The sequence below is a fragment of the Pecten maximus genome, chromosome 16 (genome assembly GCF_902652985.1).
Source record: "Pecten maximus chromosome 16, xPecMax1.1, whole genome shotgun sequence".
NCBI lineage: Eukaryota > Metazoa > Mollusca > Bivalvia > Pectinida > Pectinidae > Pecten > Pecten maximus.
In genome coordinates, this window is record NC_047030.1 from 34,627,116 (window position 1) to 34,642,671 (window position 15,556).

Below are 15,556 nucleotides of genomic sequence, written 5' to 3' on the forward strand. Positions count from 1 at the left end.
TATGGTTCTAACTCTAATTCTGAGACAAAATACGAACAACCTATGAATTTGCATGGGGATCTTTTGTGAAGTACTCATAGAAGAAGACCAGGTAATCCATGAGAATATGCGTCCCAATTCTCGACCTTTTCAGGCTTGGGATTCTGTATGGTGACGATTTCATTCATAATAACATGGTATTATGGCCTGGTGGTAGCCTGGGTCCTGTGTTATCTCTTCTACTCCTTTTTCCCGACGTTGCCCTGGGCGTCATGCGATAATTCCTGGAATTCCGAAAACTGTGTAGTCCTGCGGTCAGCAAATCCTAGCAATGCTTTAAATTTTACATTGCTGAATGGGAGTACATTCCTCAACGCATCATATGAAATCAACAGAAACATCAGTGTCAATACCTCATCTCTGGAACCCTCCCAGAAATTCTACCCTACAGCTGCAACAGAGTTCTGGAGGTAAACACACTTCTTAAGGTTGTATGCATTTATACGGCTTTATGTCTTTGCAATAGTTATTTTCATAATTTGAAGAAGATATCAATGGATTTATGTAACGTTCCTGCAACAATGCGGATGACGCTTTATATCACATATATATTGTTTCTTTGATCTGAGATATCGACATCTTTCTAAAAAATATGGTCCTAATCTACATGTCAATCAGTCGGACAACACTCAAGCCGATCAAGCCGATAACGAATATTAATTTAGCCCTAGAGTGAGAAATGCCTAGTTTATTGATTCGTACTTACTGCTTTTTACTTGACACTAAAGTTTAAGTTAATGATAGGTTATACTGTGGTAAGCTCAATGAGAACCCTTGTCCAGATATGGCATTTCATTGTGATATAGAGGACATCTAACAATGTCTTCAGTGATGCCATATATATTTCACATGTGGGACTTATATTAGCAACACGGGTGAAATATATCTGGTATTACTGGAGAAACTGTTAGATCTGTTTATTTCATTTTATAGCAAAATATACCGGATAAACTTTTCATTTTCTCCACCGTCGTTTGTAAGCAGTGTTTTGATTGGTCAAATCATAAAAAAAGATATTTCTCACTTGTTAAAAATATGACTTTTTACGGAATAAAATTAATCGATATTTTATTGGGAAAAATATGATACAACACTGTGTTATAATTCATGGACTGTTTTAGGATGATTCATTATTGATTCATCAGATACAACATTCTCGGGATATCCTCTGGTATTGACGTCATCGGCACACCACAATGGCATCTAGTCCTCACTTTGTTTATTTCCATGTTTGTGACCTTCCTGTGTGTAGTCAAGGGTGTGAGGTCTGTCGGTAAGGTAAGGATGTTTTTTTTTGCAAGTTCTTACTAGCAGGTACAGTGAAATCATTTGGGGTCAGAATAGTAACAAAAGGACACCTGCAGCAAGATGGTGGGGTGTAATCATACGGCCATAACACTCTGCACATAAACTTGGTATTAGCTGTGATCTAGTGCACCTCGCAAAGGTGAATTCAAGCCCCAAATATGACGTTACACTGTAGGGTCAGGACAAAATAAAGGATGTATAGACGGACAAAAACAAAAACAAAAAAACAAAGAAGCAAAAAAATGAATAAACAAATAAAGAAAGAAAGAAAAAGCCAAAATAAATAAGTAAATAAATAGAAGTAAACAAAAATTTAAATAAATCTATATAATCCATCTCGCTAATTCCAGGTAGAGGTATAATAACTGGTTATAACTCCGTTAATTGCTTTTCTACAGGTGGCGTACGTGACTGCTTTACTGCCATATCTTCTCCTGACTGTTATACTGATTCGGAGCCTGACACTGGAGGGAGCTATGACGGGCATCATATACTACATAAAACCAGACTTCTCACGACTCCTAACTGTAAAGGTAACGTCTCACTGTAAAGGTAACGTCTCACTGTAAAGGTAACGTCTCACTGTAAAGGTAACGTCTCACGACTCCTAACTGTAAAGGTAACGTCTCACTGTAAAGGTAACGTCTAACTGTAAAGGTAACGTCTAACTGTTAAGGTAACGTCTAACTGTAAAGGTAACGTCTAACTGTAAAGGTAACGTCTCACTGTAAAGGTAACGTCTAACTGTAAAGGTAACGTCTCACTGTAAAGGTAACGTCTCACTGTAAAGGTAACGTCTCACGACTCCTAACTGTAAAGGTAACGTCTAACTGTAAAGGTAACGTCTAACTGTAAAGGTAACGTCTAACTGTAAAGGTAACGTCTCACTGTAAAGGTAACGTCTCACTGTAAAGGTAACGTCTCACTGTAAAGGTAACGTCTCACGACTCCTAACTGTAAAGGTAACGTCTCACTGTAAAGGTAACGTCTAACTGTAAAGGTAACGTCTAACTGTTAAGGTAACGTCTAACTGTAAAGGTAACGTCTAACTGTAAAGGTAACGTCTCACTGTAAAGGTAACGTCTAACTGTAAAGGTAACGTCTCACTGTAAAGGTAACGTCTCACTGTAAAGGTAACGTCTCACGACTCCTAACTGTAAAGGTAACGTCTAACTGTAAAGGTAACGTCTAACTGTAAAGGTAACGTCTCACTGTAAAGGTAACGTCTCACTGTAAAGGTAACGTCTCACTGTAAAGGTAACGTCTCGCTGTAAAGGTAACGTCTCACTGTAAAGGTAACGTCTCACTGTAAAGGTAACGTCTCACTGTAAAGGTAACGTCTCACTGTAAAGGTAACGTCTCACGACTCCTAACTGTAAAGGTAACGTCTCACTGTAAAGGTAACGTCTCACTGTAAAGGTAACGTCTCACTGTAAAGGTAACGTCTCACTGTAAAGGTAACGTCTCACGACTCCTAACTGTAAAGGTAACGTCTCACTGTAAAGGTAACGTCTCACGACTCCTAACTGTAAAGGTAACGTCTCGCTGTAAAGGTAACGTCTCACTGTAAAGGTAACGTCTCACTGTAAAGGTAACGTCTCACTGTAAAGGTAACGTCTCACGACTCCTAACTGTAAAGGTAACGTCTAACTGTAAAGGTAACGTCTCACTGTAAAGGTAACGTCTAACTGTAAAGGTAACGTCTCACTGTAAAGGTAACGTCTAACTGTAAAGGTAACGTCTCACTGTAAAGGTAACGTCTCACTGTAAAGGTAACGTCTCACTGTAAAGGTAACGTCTAACTGTAAAGGTAACGTCTCACTGTAAAGGTAACGTCTCACGACTCCTAACTGTAAAGGTAACGTCTGTTTGAAGATATGTAAAGGTTTTTCTTATTCTAAGTCAATTATTCAGATTATTTAAAATTTTATAAAATTATATACATTAATATATTATCCTCTGTTGCATATTCATCGTACTTTGATCAATCTAGGTGTTGAAGGATCAATCTGGATATTAGTTGATAAAATAACTTATTTTCAAAAATAAAATTTGAATCACCAGGACATATTTGTGTTCTTCATATTATAATAAGACTAGAAATAGTCATATAAATACAGTATGTAATTGAATTAGATATATATTACAAAGCAACATTTATAGTACAATATATATTACATTACAATATATATTACAATACAATATCATATAACACCATATATTACAATGCAATATTATATAATACCATATATTACAATACAATATTATATAATACAACATATATTACATTACAATATTATATAATATATATTATAAAACAAGATCATATAATAAAACATATGTAACAGCAGGCTCTTGTTAAATATCAATCGGACAACGATTCTCTGCAACATACTTTCATTCCCTTCATTGGGTTCCTTTATACAAGAAACCTGTAATATAAAAACACATTCTTACTCACAGAATTTTGAAATGGACTATACGAATATTAAATACAGGTAAACCGAAAGTAGAATTAACACACTCACACACAAACACGTGTGTTGCCCTCGCGAGCCAAAAACATAATGATGGTGCGGTCAGCAGACCGGATGTTAGAGTGTTATGTCCGGCGGGAAATTGGAGCGTGCAGTGCGAGTTCCGGTCAGTGTCGTACTTGTCGCATTGCAGATGTCCCGAGTCCAGGTCAATGTCAACATATATGTCAAACACACAACACGGATGTCAAGATCACGTGATTATATAACCCTGACCATATACAGATTTACATACATAGACATGTACACATATAAGACTGGATTACACATATATAACATTACATTATTATATAATACCATATATTACATTACAATAATATATTGAATGCCAGAGCTTTGCAAGCAAACAAATCATAATGTGCTAACACACACTATATATATTACAAAACAATATTATATAATACAATATATGATACAATATATATTTCAATACAATACTATATAATACAATATATGTTACAATACAATATTATATAATACAATATATATTACAATACAATATTATATATTACAATACAATATATACTACAATACAATATATATTGTCAGTGTTTACTATATTGAGGTATGGTTCGAAGCGGCTCTCCAGGTGTTTTACTCACTAGGACCTGCCTATGGTGGGGTTATCACTATGGCTAGCTACAATAAGTTCCACAACAGATGTTTGGGGTAAGTTACAGGTATAATTTACCTGACTATTTTTTGGTCCCAGATTCTTACGAGCCAACATTATACCCTCCGCTTAATTTCTTAATAAGTTCCACAACAGATATTTAGGGTAAGTTACAGGAATTATCGTAAAATTGACCCAGGGTCTTACGGGATAACATTATGTCCTCCGCTTAATTTCTTAATAAGTTCCACAACAGATGTTTTGGGTAAGTTACAGGAATTATCGTAAAATTGACCCAGTGTCTTACGGGATAACATTATGTCCTCCGCTTAATTTCTTAATAAGTTCCACAACAGATGTTGAGGGTAAGTTACATGTATAATTTGTTTGGGTCCCAGAGTCTTACGGGACAACAATATATCCTCCGCTTTATTTCCCACCTGCTTATTAGGTCACAACACTTTTCGTAGGCAATGTTTATTTCGTCTTTATTTCATTGACATATATATTTCGCTTAATTTAACTTTGTCTCATAAATTGTTCATTATATTGAAATTTAAGCCTGCTCCCTATTCCCTCGTCAATAAGAAAAATGGGATATTGTGATTAAATACAAGAAGGATATCAGTTTTGGAGAACTTATTGAAGTATAACAACTCCATTACAGTGACGCAGCGTTGTGCACCACCGTCGACTGCTTCAGTAACTTTTATTGCGGATTCGTCGTCTTCAGCATTCTCGGATTTCTTGCTCATGAATCTGGATTATCAGTCGAGGAAGTTGCCGAAGGAGGTAAATCTGTTTCGTACATTTTTATTTTTAACTACTTTAACAATTTACCTGTATTTCCGGAAAACAAAAGCAATCCTGGATAAAGTCAATGATAAACTTCTTTTATTTTTCAGGACCCGGTCTGGTGTTCCAAGTATATCCCGAGGCTTTATCCCGCATGCCTTTACCAAATTTATGGTCCGTTCTTTTCTTTATCATGCTCTTCGCTGTTGGTCTGGATAGCCAGGTAGGATTAATAATAGCTGTCATTTTGGTAGATGATGATCCTTCCTTCCGTATTAACAAATGACCGACATGTAGACGTTATCATTTTAACAGTTTTTAGTTCATTGTTCTTAAAAACAAATAATTCAATTTTTGGATTACATTGATGTCATCCATCTTGGATTTTGACTCCGGAAATTGTAATCGCTATTTTCAAACAGTATTTGATCCTTACTTCCGGGATAACAAATTAACTATTTCTAAAAACAAATAATTCAATTTTTGGATTACATGGATGTCGGCCATCTTGGATTTCGACTCCGGAAATTGTAATCGCTATTTTCAAACAGTAATTGATCCTTACTTCCGGGATAACAAATTAACAATTTCTGAAAACAAATGAGACATTTTTCTCACGACTGTCGGTCATATTGGATTTCAACTCTTGAAATTGTCATAGCTATTTCTTAAACACTATTTGAGGATTTCCCTTAGTATCTTATAAAAGTATTTCCTTTGTTGTGCTTAGTTTTGAAAAGACAGCCAGTTTTGAAAGAAAGATATTTCTATCTTTATTTCTCGGAATATACTGGAAGGAATTATCTCTCATGCCGTATGATATCATAACGAGGTTACATTTCTCGTATTATTTCATATTCTTATGTTTGCCTGATTAATTTTGAGACCAAAAATTAGTTATTAAAGATCCATTGGACCTCTTGTTGATAATAAAAAAACATATTTAAGAAAGAAGATTTTTATTTAGTCAAATACATTTGGTTTTAATTCAGAAAAAAAGGGTGACACATAAATATGCGTAATAACTATGTTTTTTTTTGGTTTTTTTTTCTATTTCTGTCATGTTGTGTTCAGTTTGGCCAGTTGGAAACAATCATGGGAGGTTTGAGAGATATGTATCCAACGACGTTTGGGAAACGGAAAAACGTCACGCTACTGGCTGTGTTCTGTGTCTTCTTCCTCATAAGTCTTATATTCGCTACACCGGTAAGTCTGTACAATATATTAACTATCAATGTATACAGGTAAACATTTTCTCGGTTAGTGTACTAAAGACCAGCAGCGTCAACGACAGACTGCTAGAGAAGTCTTCCTAGTATCTGCCTTTCAGATATTGGTTAAGATTAATGCCTCTCTGCTACTCCAATAGGAGGCAACTAACTTTTTGTAATATTTGTCTTCCCGTCTTATTTATTTTGATTTAAATGCTCCCTTAACACTCCCTCAATTTTAGTCTAAGTTGAACCCATAAGCAGAGACAAATCAGATTAATCAACGTCTATAAAACTGGTAATTAATACTTTAACCTACAGCTTTAAAGATAGTGGAAATGACTTTTTCTTCCTTTTGTCAGTATAATGTGACCGGGTGGAATCACACACTACTGTGTTCATGTGTTACATTATGTTGTTTTGATACATAGTTTGTTTTGTGTGTTTCTCTCATGTACGTATCTATTTACAGTGCTATCTTATTTCAGGGAGGCGTTTTTGTTTTTACATTGGTTGACTGGTATTCTACAGCTTACTGCATTTTTCTGACAGCTTGTTTTGAATGCATTGTAGTGGGATGGATATACGGTAAGCTGAATTCGAAATCGTATATAACGACAGTCTCTCATCAAACCAGAATACCGTTTTTTTTTTGTTTTTTTTTTGTTGGTTTTTATGTTGTTGTTTTTTTGTCATGTCGGCCGCTCAGTTACGACCGAAATTACTGTTAAAATATTAATATTTCCGTGAGCATTTTATCATCGTACTGTTTTAGAAATATTTCGTAAATTGTACTGTATAGCTAGCTGTTAGGGACAGGACAACCGTTTGTATTGATGTTTGAAGCCTTCGTGATCGGAAAAACATTTGTATTTTTATGTTTGAAGCCTTCGTGATCGGAAAAACATTTGTATTTTTATGTTTGAAGCCTTCATGATCGGAAAAACATTTGTATTTTTATGTTTGAAGCCTTCGTAATCGGACAACCATTTATATTGATGCTTTCAACATTTTTGATCGGGCAACGCTTTATATTTTTAAGTTTTTAAACCTTCGTGTTCGGACAACCCTTTGTGTTTTATATTTTAACAATCGTGATCGGACAACCCTTTGTATTTTTATGTTCTCGATCGAACAAACCTTTGTATTTTTATGTTCTCGATCGAACAACCCTTTGTATCTGAATGTTATAAGCTCTCGCGCAGAAGTACAATCTGCAGTATTTCGCTCCATGTTGCAACCCATCACATTTTAGTCGTAACATGCGTCTAATGTATGTTCCCTGTAGAATCAGCAATTTCTTCTTTGAGCAGACCAAAATTGCTCCTTTTTGTACTTCTGACGTTGTCGCCCTGAGGCCAGTCTGCATCCACAATAATTAATCATAATAAATTCAAAGTTATTTGTAGGCGTTGCATATCATGCAAGTGAACCACATATAATGTTCAATATTTTTGTTTTGTATATTAATGTTCAGGTGCAGAGCGCTTTAGCCGAGATGTGGAAATGATGATTGGCAGACAGGTGCCCGCAGCTATACGTATATCATGGTGCATAATTACACCTATAGCTACATTTGTAAGTATATATTATAGTGCATAGTTACACCTATTGCTACATTTGTAAGTATATATCATGGTGTAAAATTTCGCCTATAGCTACATTTGTAAGTATATATCATGGTGCATAGTTACACCTATAGCTACATTTGTAAGTATATATCATGGTGTATAATTACACCTATAGCTACATTTGTAAGTATATATCATGGTCTAAAATTTCGCCTATAGCTACATTTGTAAGTAGATGCCATGGTGCATAGTTACGCCTATAGCTACATTTGTAAGTATATATCGTGGTGCATAATTACACCTATAGCTACATTTGTAAGTAGATGCCATGATGTATAATTATGCTTATAGCTACATTTGTAAGTATACATCATGGTGCATAATTACACCTATTGCTACATTTGTAAGTAGATGCCATGGTGTATAATTATGCTTATAGCTACATTTGTAAGTATACATCATGGTGCATAATTACACCTATAGCTACATTGTAAGTAGATGCCATGGTGTAAAATTTCGCCTATTGCTACATTTGAAAGTAGATATCATGGTGTTTAATTACGCCTATAGCTAATTTGGGAAGTAAATGTCATGGTGTATAGAAAAGATACCTTTGCAATTAGATAAAATGGTGTTCGAACGTAAGTATTATAGTTAGAGTTACGCTTATATGTGTAGTAATATTTGTAAGTCTAGGGTTTGCACGTAGGATAATGTTGAGTCATGTTAAGTTGCTCAATATAATGTATTCGTGTAAAGTTTGCTCACTCCGATGACGTCACATTGTTTACAGATTCTGCGCTGTGTCTGTTATGCCTGACCCAAAGCCTGCATATTGTGTATTTTCAATAGGTTTCTATGTTTGAATTGATGAGATATAATAAAACAGCATAACCAATACCAGGTATACAGAAACGAAATTTTCCGATAAAGTACGAAACTATATTTTCATATCTGAATACACGACTTTTGATCCTTGGCATTTAAACTAAAACTTAAATTCTCTCGGGGTAATTTTGATTTCATGAGATATTTTAACCCCGATATCGAAGGTCATGACTTCGCCAATCTCTTCTAAACAAAGTATGTCTTTTTCCTTGTATCAAATTGTTATTCAAACAAAAACATACTGTAAACGCCCTAATTTTGGCGCATTCAAATTTTCGCATATTTACCAAATTATAACAAGTTAACCCAATGGATAACTGGCTCACCCACATATTCCATATATGAAAGTGTGATTAGCGCAATTATGAATTATTTAAGGGTCTTTTACACCTCCCGATCCAGATTTTGACATTTGTGCTGACCTATTTCGGTTCTTTGCTCATTTCCTATGACCACAATATGCCTCTATGATATGTTTGTGATGAATGTTTGAAGGAACAAACAACTATATGAAAAAGTTATGTGTGCTCTACTGTATCTAGCTCTCAAATTTGTTTGTTTGTTTGGGTTGTTTTTGTTTTTTGCCAATATCATGTATGTCTTTTTTTCAATTCTGAGAGCAATGCTTCCATCAAGAAAACCACTAAAATTAGATTACCATTAAAATATTACGTCTACAGTAATTTGAATGAAGTTAACTCCTGTAAAACTCACTTTTTGTGTACAATAATGTTTATATACAACATATTTCAAATGAGCTATTATTTATTCCACAGGCTGCGTTTCTTGCTAGTGTGTTGTCCTTGGAGAGTCCGCGGTATAGCGAGTATCTGTTCCCCTAGTTATACTCATGTTTTGGGAGTATTTATAGCCCTCCTGGCTGTGTTACCAATCCCTGTAGTAGCACTGAAAGGAATCATTTTGTCCAAAGGTCCCTTAAGAAAGGCAAGTTCAAAATTGAGAAGAATGAAACAATTCTTTATACAGTTTGGATCGATATATTAAACAAAAGTTTTATCGAATTAGCTTCGATAAAAAAACATATCATTGAGCGATTACAATGAAGTTATTTTATCATATTAAGAGGATTTTTTTAGATATTGAGATTCGTTCAAATAAAAAAAATGAATTCATGTTAATGAAAACGATGAAAATGGACTCACTTTACGATAATAAGTGCCAACGTTGTGCATAATACAAAACTATTTCTCATTCAGCGATTTAATCAATATATCTAAACCTGTAGGAATCTAAACCTGTAGGAATATAGCACCAAATGTCTTCTTTTTCTCCTTTCAGAGATTTATGCGTTTGTCACGACCAAACCCCGAATGGGCACCAAACGACAAGGACGCTTTAATGACCTATGAAGTATATGAAAACGCAGGTGGACTATTGGAAAAGATTAAAACAAACCTATTTGGCCCGCAGTAGTCAATGGAAAATGACAATCTGTATAATAATAAACAATTTCATGATTAATTAACAGTTTTAGGTACTGTTTCATATTGAAATCTTCCTATCTGTTCATATATGACTATATGCGATCGTTAAAAGTATAAAATTAAAAACAAAAATCTATTCCATATGTTATTTGCTGTATATTTTGTCAGTCAATGTATACTATGACAGCGAGTATCATAGTTTGATAAACATTGAAATTGCAAAAAACCTTGACTGTGTCCCTTTATTAAAACAAAATATGATAGATAAATGGTGATGACTTAGGACGTAAAAATCTATCAAATGACTACCTGCATGATTTGTAACAGGCGAATATTTGGCCCCCTCTCTTCTCTTCCCGATTGATATGCCTGTTATGGTACATGGGCGACTAATCACAAGCTATTTACAGACTGTCCCATCTATTGTGATAATATATACGGATAAGCAACCAATCACTGCCATGCTTTCAAATGGTGACGCATGTGGTAATGAAGTCTAGTTGATGTGGTCAGACCAAAGGAAATCTGGTGTTTGAACCAAAGTCATCTTGACATTCAACACGCAACCTCTTGTTTCTCTTGTTACACACGCTCATTACATGTAACGTAGGTGAGATCTCACTATAATTTCTGATCTAATAAACTGGTATCACTGGCATGAACAAGGAAACAAAATCATTCCACAGGGTTGTCAGTGTGTCGGAACAAGATACAAGAAAATGTGTTTCTTTGTCACATTGTTCTACTAATCGTACAGCTGGGCATATTCGTGGAACGTCAGTCAGTCAGTCAGTCAGCTACTCTCGCCGCCAAAGCATCACAAAATATAGCTACAAAAACGTTTTGATGATAAAGATGTTGATATACATAAATACGACAAAGATAAAATACTCGTTTACAACACATATTAATGATATTTTATGATAACAACTTTATCTTCTTCAAATCGAAACGTATGTCCTCCATTACTATACATTATGAGTCAAAGGGACGCCTAACGACAGAAATGTGTCCATCTGCTTGATCTAGTGTATTGCTGATACCGTCTGTTTTTGTTTTTGTCAAACAGTGCTAAAACTGCGTCTTCATTTTCTGTGCCCATTCCAATGATATCCAGTACCTCATTAGTATATTTCTGAGCAGCAGACTACGAACTCGGAAGTGTTGGTTACTGGCATTTTTTAATTTTTTTATTATTATTATTATTATTACAAGCTAACCGGTTATAAGTATTTATATATTAAAGTATTTCAAATGCTGAAGTATCCATCCACGTAAATATGGTATATCATATACACGTCTCTTCCAGAAGGTAGAAAGTTGTAGTTATCCAAACGAATCAGTCGTGGATACATTTATTATGAAGTGTTTACAAAGGGATACGATAGTAACGTGACCTTGGGGTCAGGGTCTGTTGAGAGTAGCCAGATCACACCTGCAGACCAGTCAATTTTAAACAAATATACACCCTGTACATGAGAAGTACAAATATACTTGATAGAACTATCCCGTGAAGTAATTCGACTATGGTTGAGAAGATGAATTATTTATATGACCATATCCGCAAACTGTAAAACGAAAGTAGATCTTGCCCAACTACATATAGATTACGATACGATAGCTATGAATTAAATCAGTGTTACTTTCCATTGTAATTTAGCACAATGGTGTCTCAAAAATTGCGAAAATAATCCGGTAATATTCAATGGTCTTCTGTTTTTATTATCGTCGTGTTTTCTGGGTCACGTTCTAATAACCGACGCCACGAAATGTCATACAGCTAATGGACCGAAGTGTTATCCACTCCAAACCTCCACTTATCAACTATAGATGCCTGATTCTATACCATGTGGCCTTCCTACGTCATCAAGTTCATTTCCCGCGAAATTACCGGGAAATCTAAAACAATTCTTTAAATGAAATGAAGCGAAAGAAATAGAAAACGTCTAAATAAAAGCATCGTGATCAGTATTGAGTACAACGTTAAAGTTCATTGTAAATAATTGCTACTATTTGCTAACCTAAAGCATAAGTAATTTAAATCAAATTATTTCAAAATCCATATTTCGTTTCTATTATAATCTTAAAATTTGTATCACATGATCACTTAGAAGCTTTGCAGTACTTACTCTTCCAAACGCACAGATGCTTTGATTTTAACAAAGATGGCGACCTGAAGCTGCGAGGCGGTTTGGATTGGAATTAAATTGCGTATATTTCGGCAAGTAAACATCGTACAATGTTCCCGTATGGTCAGATAATCTAATTTTGTCATTATGTATTCAGAACAGTTGTTGTTTAGTCGCTACGGTCATTAACATAAAAATTCGGATTATTATATAAATACTTATTTAATTATTCAATAAATTGATTCGCCTCTCGGAACAGAAGCATGCGACCCAGAATCTTCATTGGGAAATGAGGTGATCAGAGTTTACTAGTTTAATTGAGGCGGAGCTAAGTGAAAATGTAAATGTATGGTACATGGTGTACATGTACTGCGCAGGCAGGTTAGAGGCAAAGAAACACCATTATAAGTGGCCATCTGCTTAGACAGGAATGAGGGGAAGGAACACGATCATAAATGGTCTATTGAGCAGACAGGTTCGAAGAAAAGTCATATTGTAATGACGTAACTTATGTGTGATGTCACTATTTAGTGTCATTCCATTTCTCATGTTACTGCATAAAACAATGGATAATGAAAAATATGTTTATGTGGAAGGGTCGCATATTACTGCCTTCAAGTGAGCGGTCATATGATTACTTAACTAACGAAGGATAACGACTGTTTTTTAGCTTCAATTCAATACCTGCTGTTCTTTTTGGTCGATCCTGTCCACGTTCGGGTGCGTGATCTTGAGGCTTGTTGCAAAAAATAAGAAAGGTTCTCTCAATTTTTGTTATAGAAAACGCTTGTCTTTCTAAAGAAACTTGCAATGGAACTGATTTAGGTCTGAAGTCTGGTGGCATTATCAATTAGGGCATTCATAACTAAACGTAATATGATTAAAAGTCCATTTTATTGCTTGATTCCAATGTTTGTTTTTGTGAGTTTTACATTTGGTAGCAGCTTTCATTTTATTCTTCATTTATTCCTTGCTTCCAAGTTTCGCTTTGTTTTTCCTCTTTTTACATCAAACAGTATAGTTCGCGTGAATGAACTGACAATATGTAGGTTAATTTCTCATAAGCCATGTTACATCAGGGCTGCGTCCTCAAGGCTGAAAACGGCGATTTAATTTAAGATGATATCCATACATCATTTGAATATCACTTACTGTTGAACACTCAGAAAAACTTGACCCATCCCATTGTCAGTAAAGTGGGTCAAGAGAGATACATGGATTATGTCACAGTACAATGGGCCAGAGAGATATGCTATGAAATGTTCTCAGCAGTTGACCTTAAACAAACCAAAATGCTTTCAGACATGGCAGATGGAAAACCACAGCATTTATCATAGTTTCGTTTCTTTATTGGTTATTTTAAGAAAGTAATGACTTAACTGAATTTTCAAACCTTTCTATGTTTTTGTTTAAAAATAATATAAAACTGCATCAAGTTAAATTTCGTAATCCCTTATGGGTTTACCTTCATTTAATTCCCGTCAAATCTGCAGAGTAACATCAACAATTCATCAGTAAAACATGTAATAAACATCTCAAAATAGAAAGTGAACCTACCCTGCACGCGCCCAAGATCATAAACAGAAAAAAGTTACCTTGTTAATCAGATGCCGAGAAGTTGCACTGCCAATTCATGATGGCTTCTCACTTTTATTGTATCTCAAACCTTTGTCTAACAGACTCAAATTGACTCTGTAAGTCGTAGTTAATGTTGTGTTTTTACCCAGTCCCTTTCTTTGCTTTCGTGGCAACAATCAGTACGTCTGATCGTCTGATACGTGGCATTGATCGCTATTCCGCTATTCTTCAAAACAAACCAGTTTGGGTATGCGCGCATGACACATTTTCTGAGACTCATTTACATATAAATAGTGGAGCACCGCATTGGATATTCCCTCCAATCAGTGCTTTTTTAATTGGTTTTATTCCGGTTTTAATTGCAATTATCAATAAATAAGGTACAGATTCTCACATTATATCATCATTAGAGTATCTATTCTATCATTCGAAACATTTTTTTTTTTTTATATTTTTTTTCATAATTCGAGAGGACAACTTCCTCCTGAGAGAGTCTGTTCGATTGGCTGCACACGAATTCACTTCAGGTTAAAATTAACATCAAATAATGTTTATTTCAGGTGAATGGTTTATCATTGTTAAACATTTATTACACAGAAAGGATATAATAGACAACTCCTAACAGATGACAGACAATGGGACTGTGACACAATAAGCATAATGTACGATGGACTAGGCTAGACAGCATCAACATAAAGCTTTAATAATATATATCGGATACCTTCCTATGAATCGATTGTATTGTGATACGGCAATATAACTATACGCTATGTACAAGTTGTATATAGCAAAATTCGTCTAATTTTAGCACTTTTCTTGTACCATGTCCATAAGCTCTGTCCAAATGCAACAGGTCTAATAATATGTCAGTAAGCTGTTTCTCCAAATTAAACAGGCCTGCTAATATGCTAATAAGCTGTTTGTCAAAGTTGAACAGGCTTGCTTATATGCTAATAAGCTGTTTGTCCAAGTTGAACAGGCTTGCTAATATGCTATTAAGCTGTTTGTCCAAGTTGAACAGGCCTGCTAATATGTCAATAAGCTATTTATCCAAGTTGAACAGGCTTGCTAACATATCAATAAGCTGTTTGTCCAAGTTGAACAGGCCTACTAATATGCTCATCCTCTTGCTTATGCAGAACACGGTATTTCAATTTGGGTGCGTGATATATCTCATTCGGAAGTGTTTAGATTCATCACCTCATCTTCGATCGTCTCACCAGTAGGCTTTTGTAAAAGATATTCCTTGTCCAATTCTAGTATTAATTCTGTTCACTGTGCACGGTGAGATATTCCAAGGCTTCTTTGTTTCCATTTACCTGACAGACGGCAGGCTTCCATTGTGGAGATGGAATTATGCTGGCTCGGAAACGCTAAAACAAAGAGTTTCGATTGAGGCTTAGACTCTGATTTTATTCAAACATTGCTCGAGGAGCTTACAT

The 15,556-nt window shown here is 35.1% G+C and overlaps 2 protein-coding genes across 4 annotated transcripts in view; one reads left to right on the top strand and one right to left on the bottom strand.

Annotated features, from left to right (window-relative positions):
• The window catches only part of LOC117345158 (sodium- and chloride-dependent glycine transporter 1-like), a 37,204-nt gene extending 26,665 nt beyond the window's left edge, over window positions 1–10,539 (top strand). For both annotated transcript variants that reach the window (XM_033908152.1, XM_033908153.1), the window contains 11 exons: window positions 134–449; window positions 1,185–1,317; window positions 1,746–1,880; window positions 4,450–4,553; window positions 5,165–5,289; window positions 5,403–5,515; window positions 6,367–6,498; window positions 6,992–7,091; window positions 7,981–8,081; window positions 9,739–9,907; window positions 10,262–10,539. In XM_033908152.1, the coding sequence (XP_033764043.1) occupies window positions 134–449; window positions 1,185–1,317; window positions 1,746–1,880; window positions 4,450–4,553; window positions 5,165–5,289; window positions 5,403–5,515; window positions 6,367–6,498; window positions 6,992–7,091; window positions 7,981–8,081; window positions 9,739–9,804 (1,325 nt within the window). In that variant the 3' untranslated portion in view covers window positions 9,805–9,907; window positions 10,262–10,539. The remainder of the gene's footprint in view (window positions 1–133; window positions 450–1,184; window positions 1,318–1,745; window positions 1,881–4,449; window positions 4,554–5,164; window positions 5,290–5,402; window positions 5,516–6,366; window positions 6,499–6,991; window positions 7,092–7,980; window positions 8,082–9,738; window positions 9,908–10,261) is intronic.
• Window positions 10,540–13,597: 3,058 nt separating this feature from the next.
• LOC117345159 (sodium- and chloride-dependent glycine transporter 2-like) overlaps window positions 13,598–15,556 on the bottom strand; it is a 30,257-nt gene continuing 28,298 nt past the window's right edge. For both annotated transcript variants that reach the window (XM_033908155.1, XM_033908154.1), the window contains exon 14: window positions 13,598–15,487. In XM_033908155.1, the coding sequence (XP_033764046.1) occupies window positions 15,377–15,487 (111 nt within the window). In that variant the 3' untranslated portion in view covers window positions 13,598–15,376. The remainder of the gene's footprint in view (window positions 15,488–15,556) is intronic.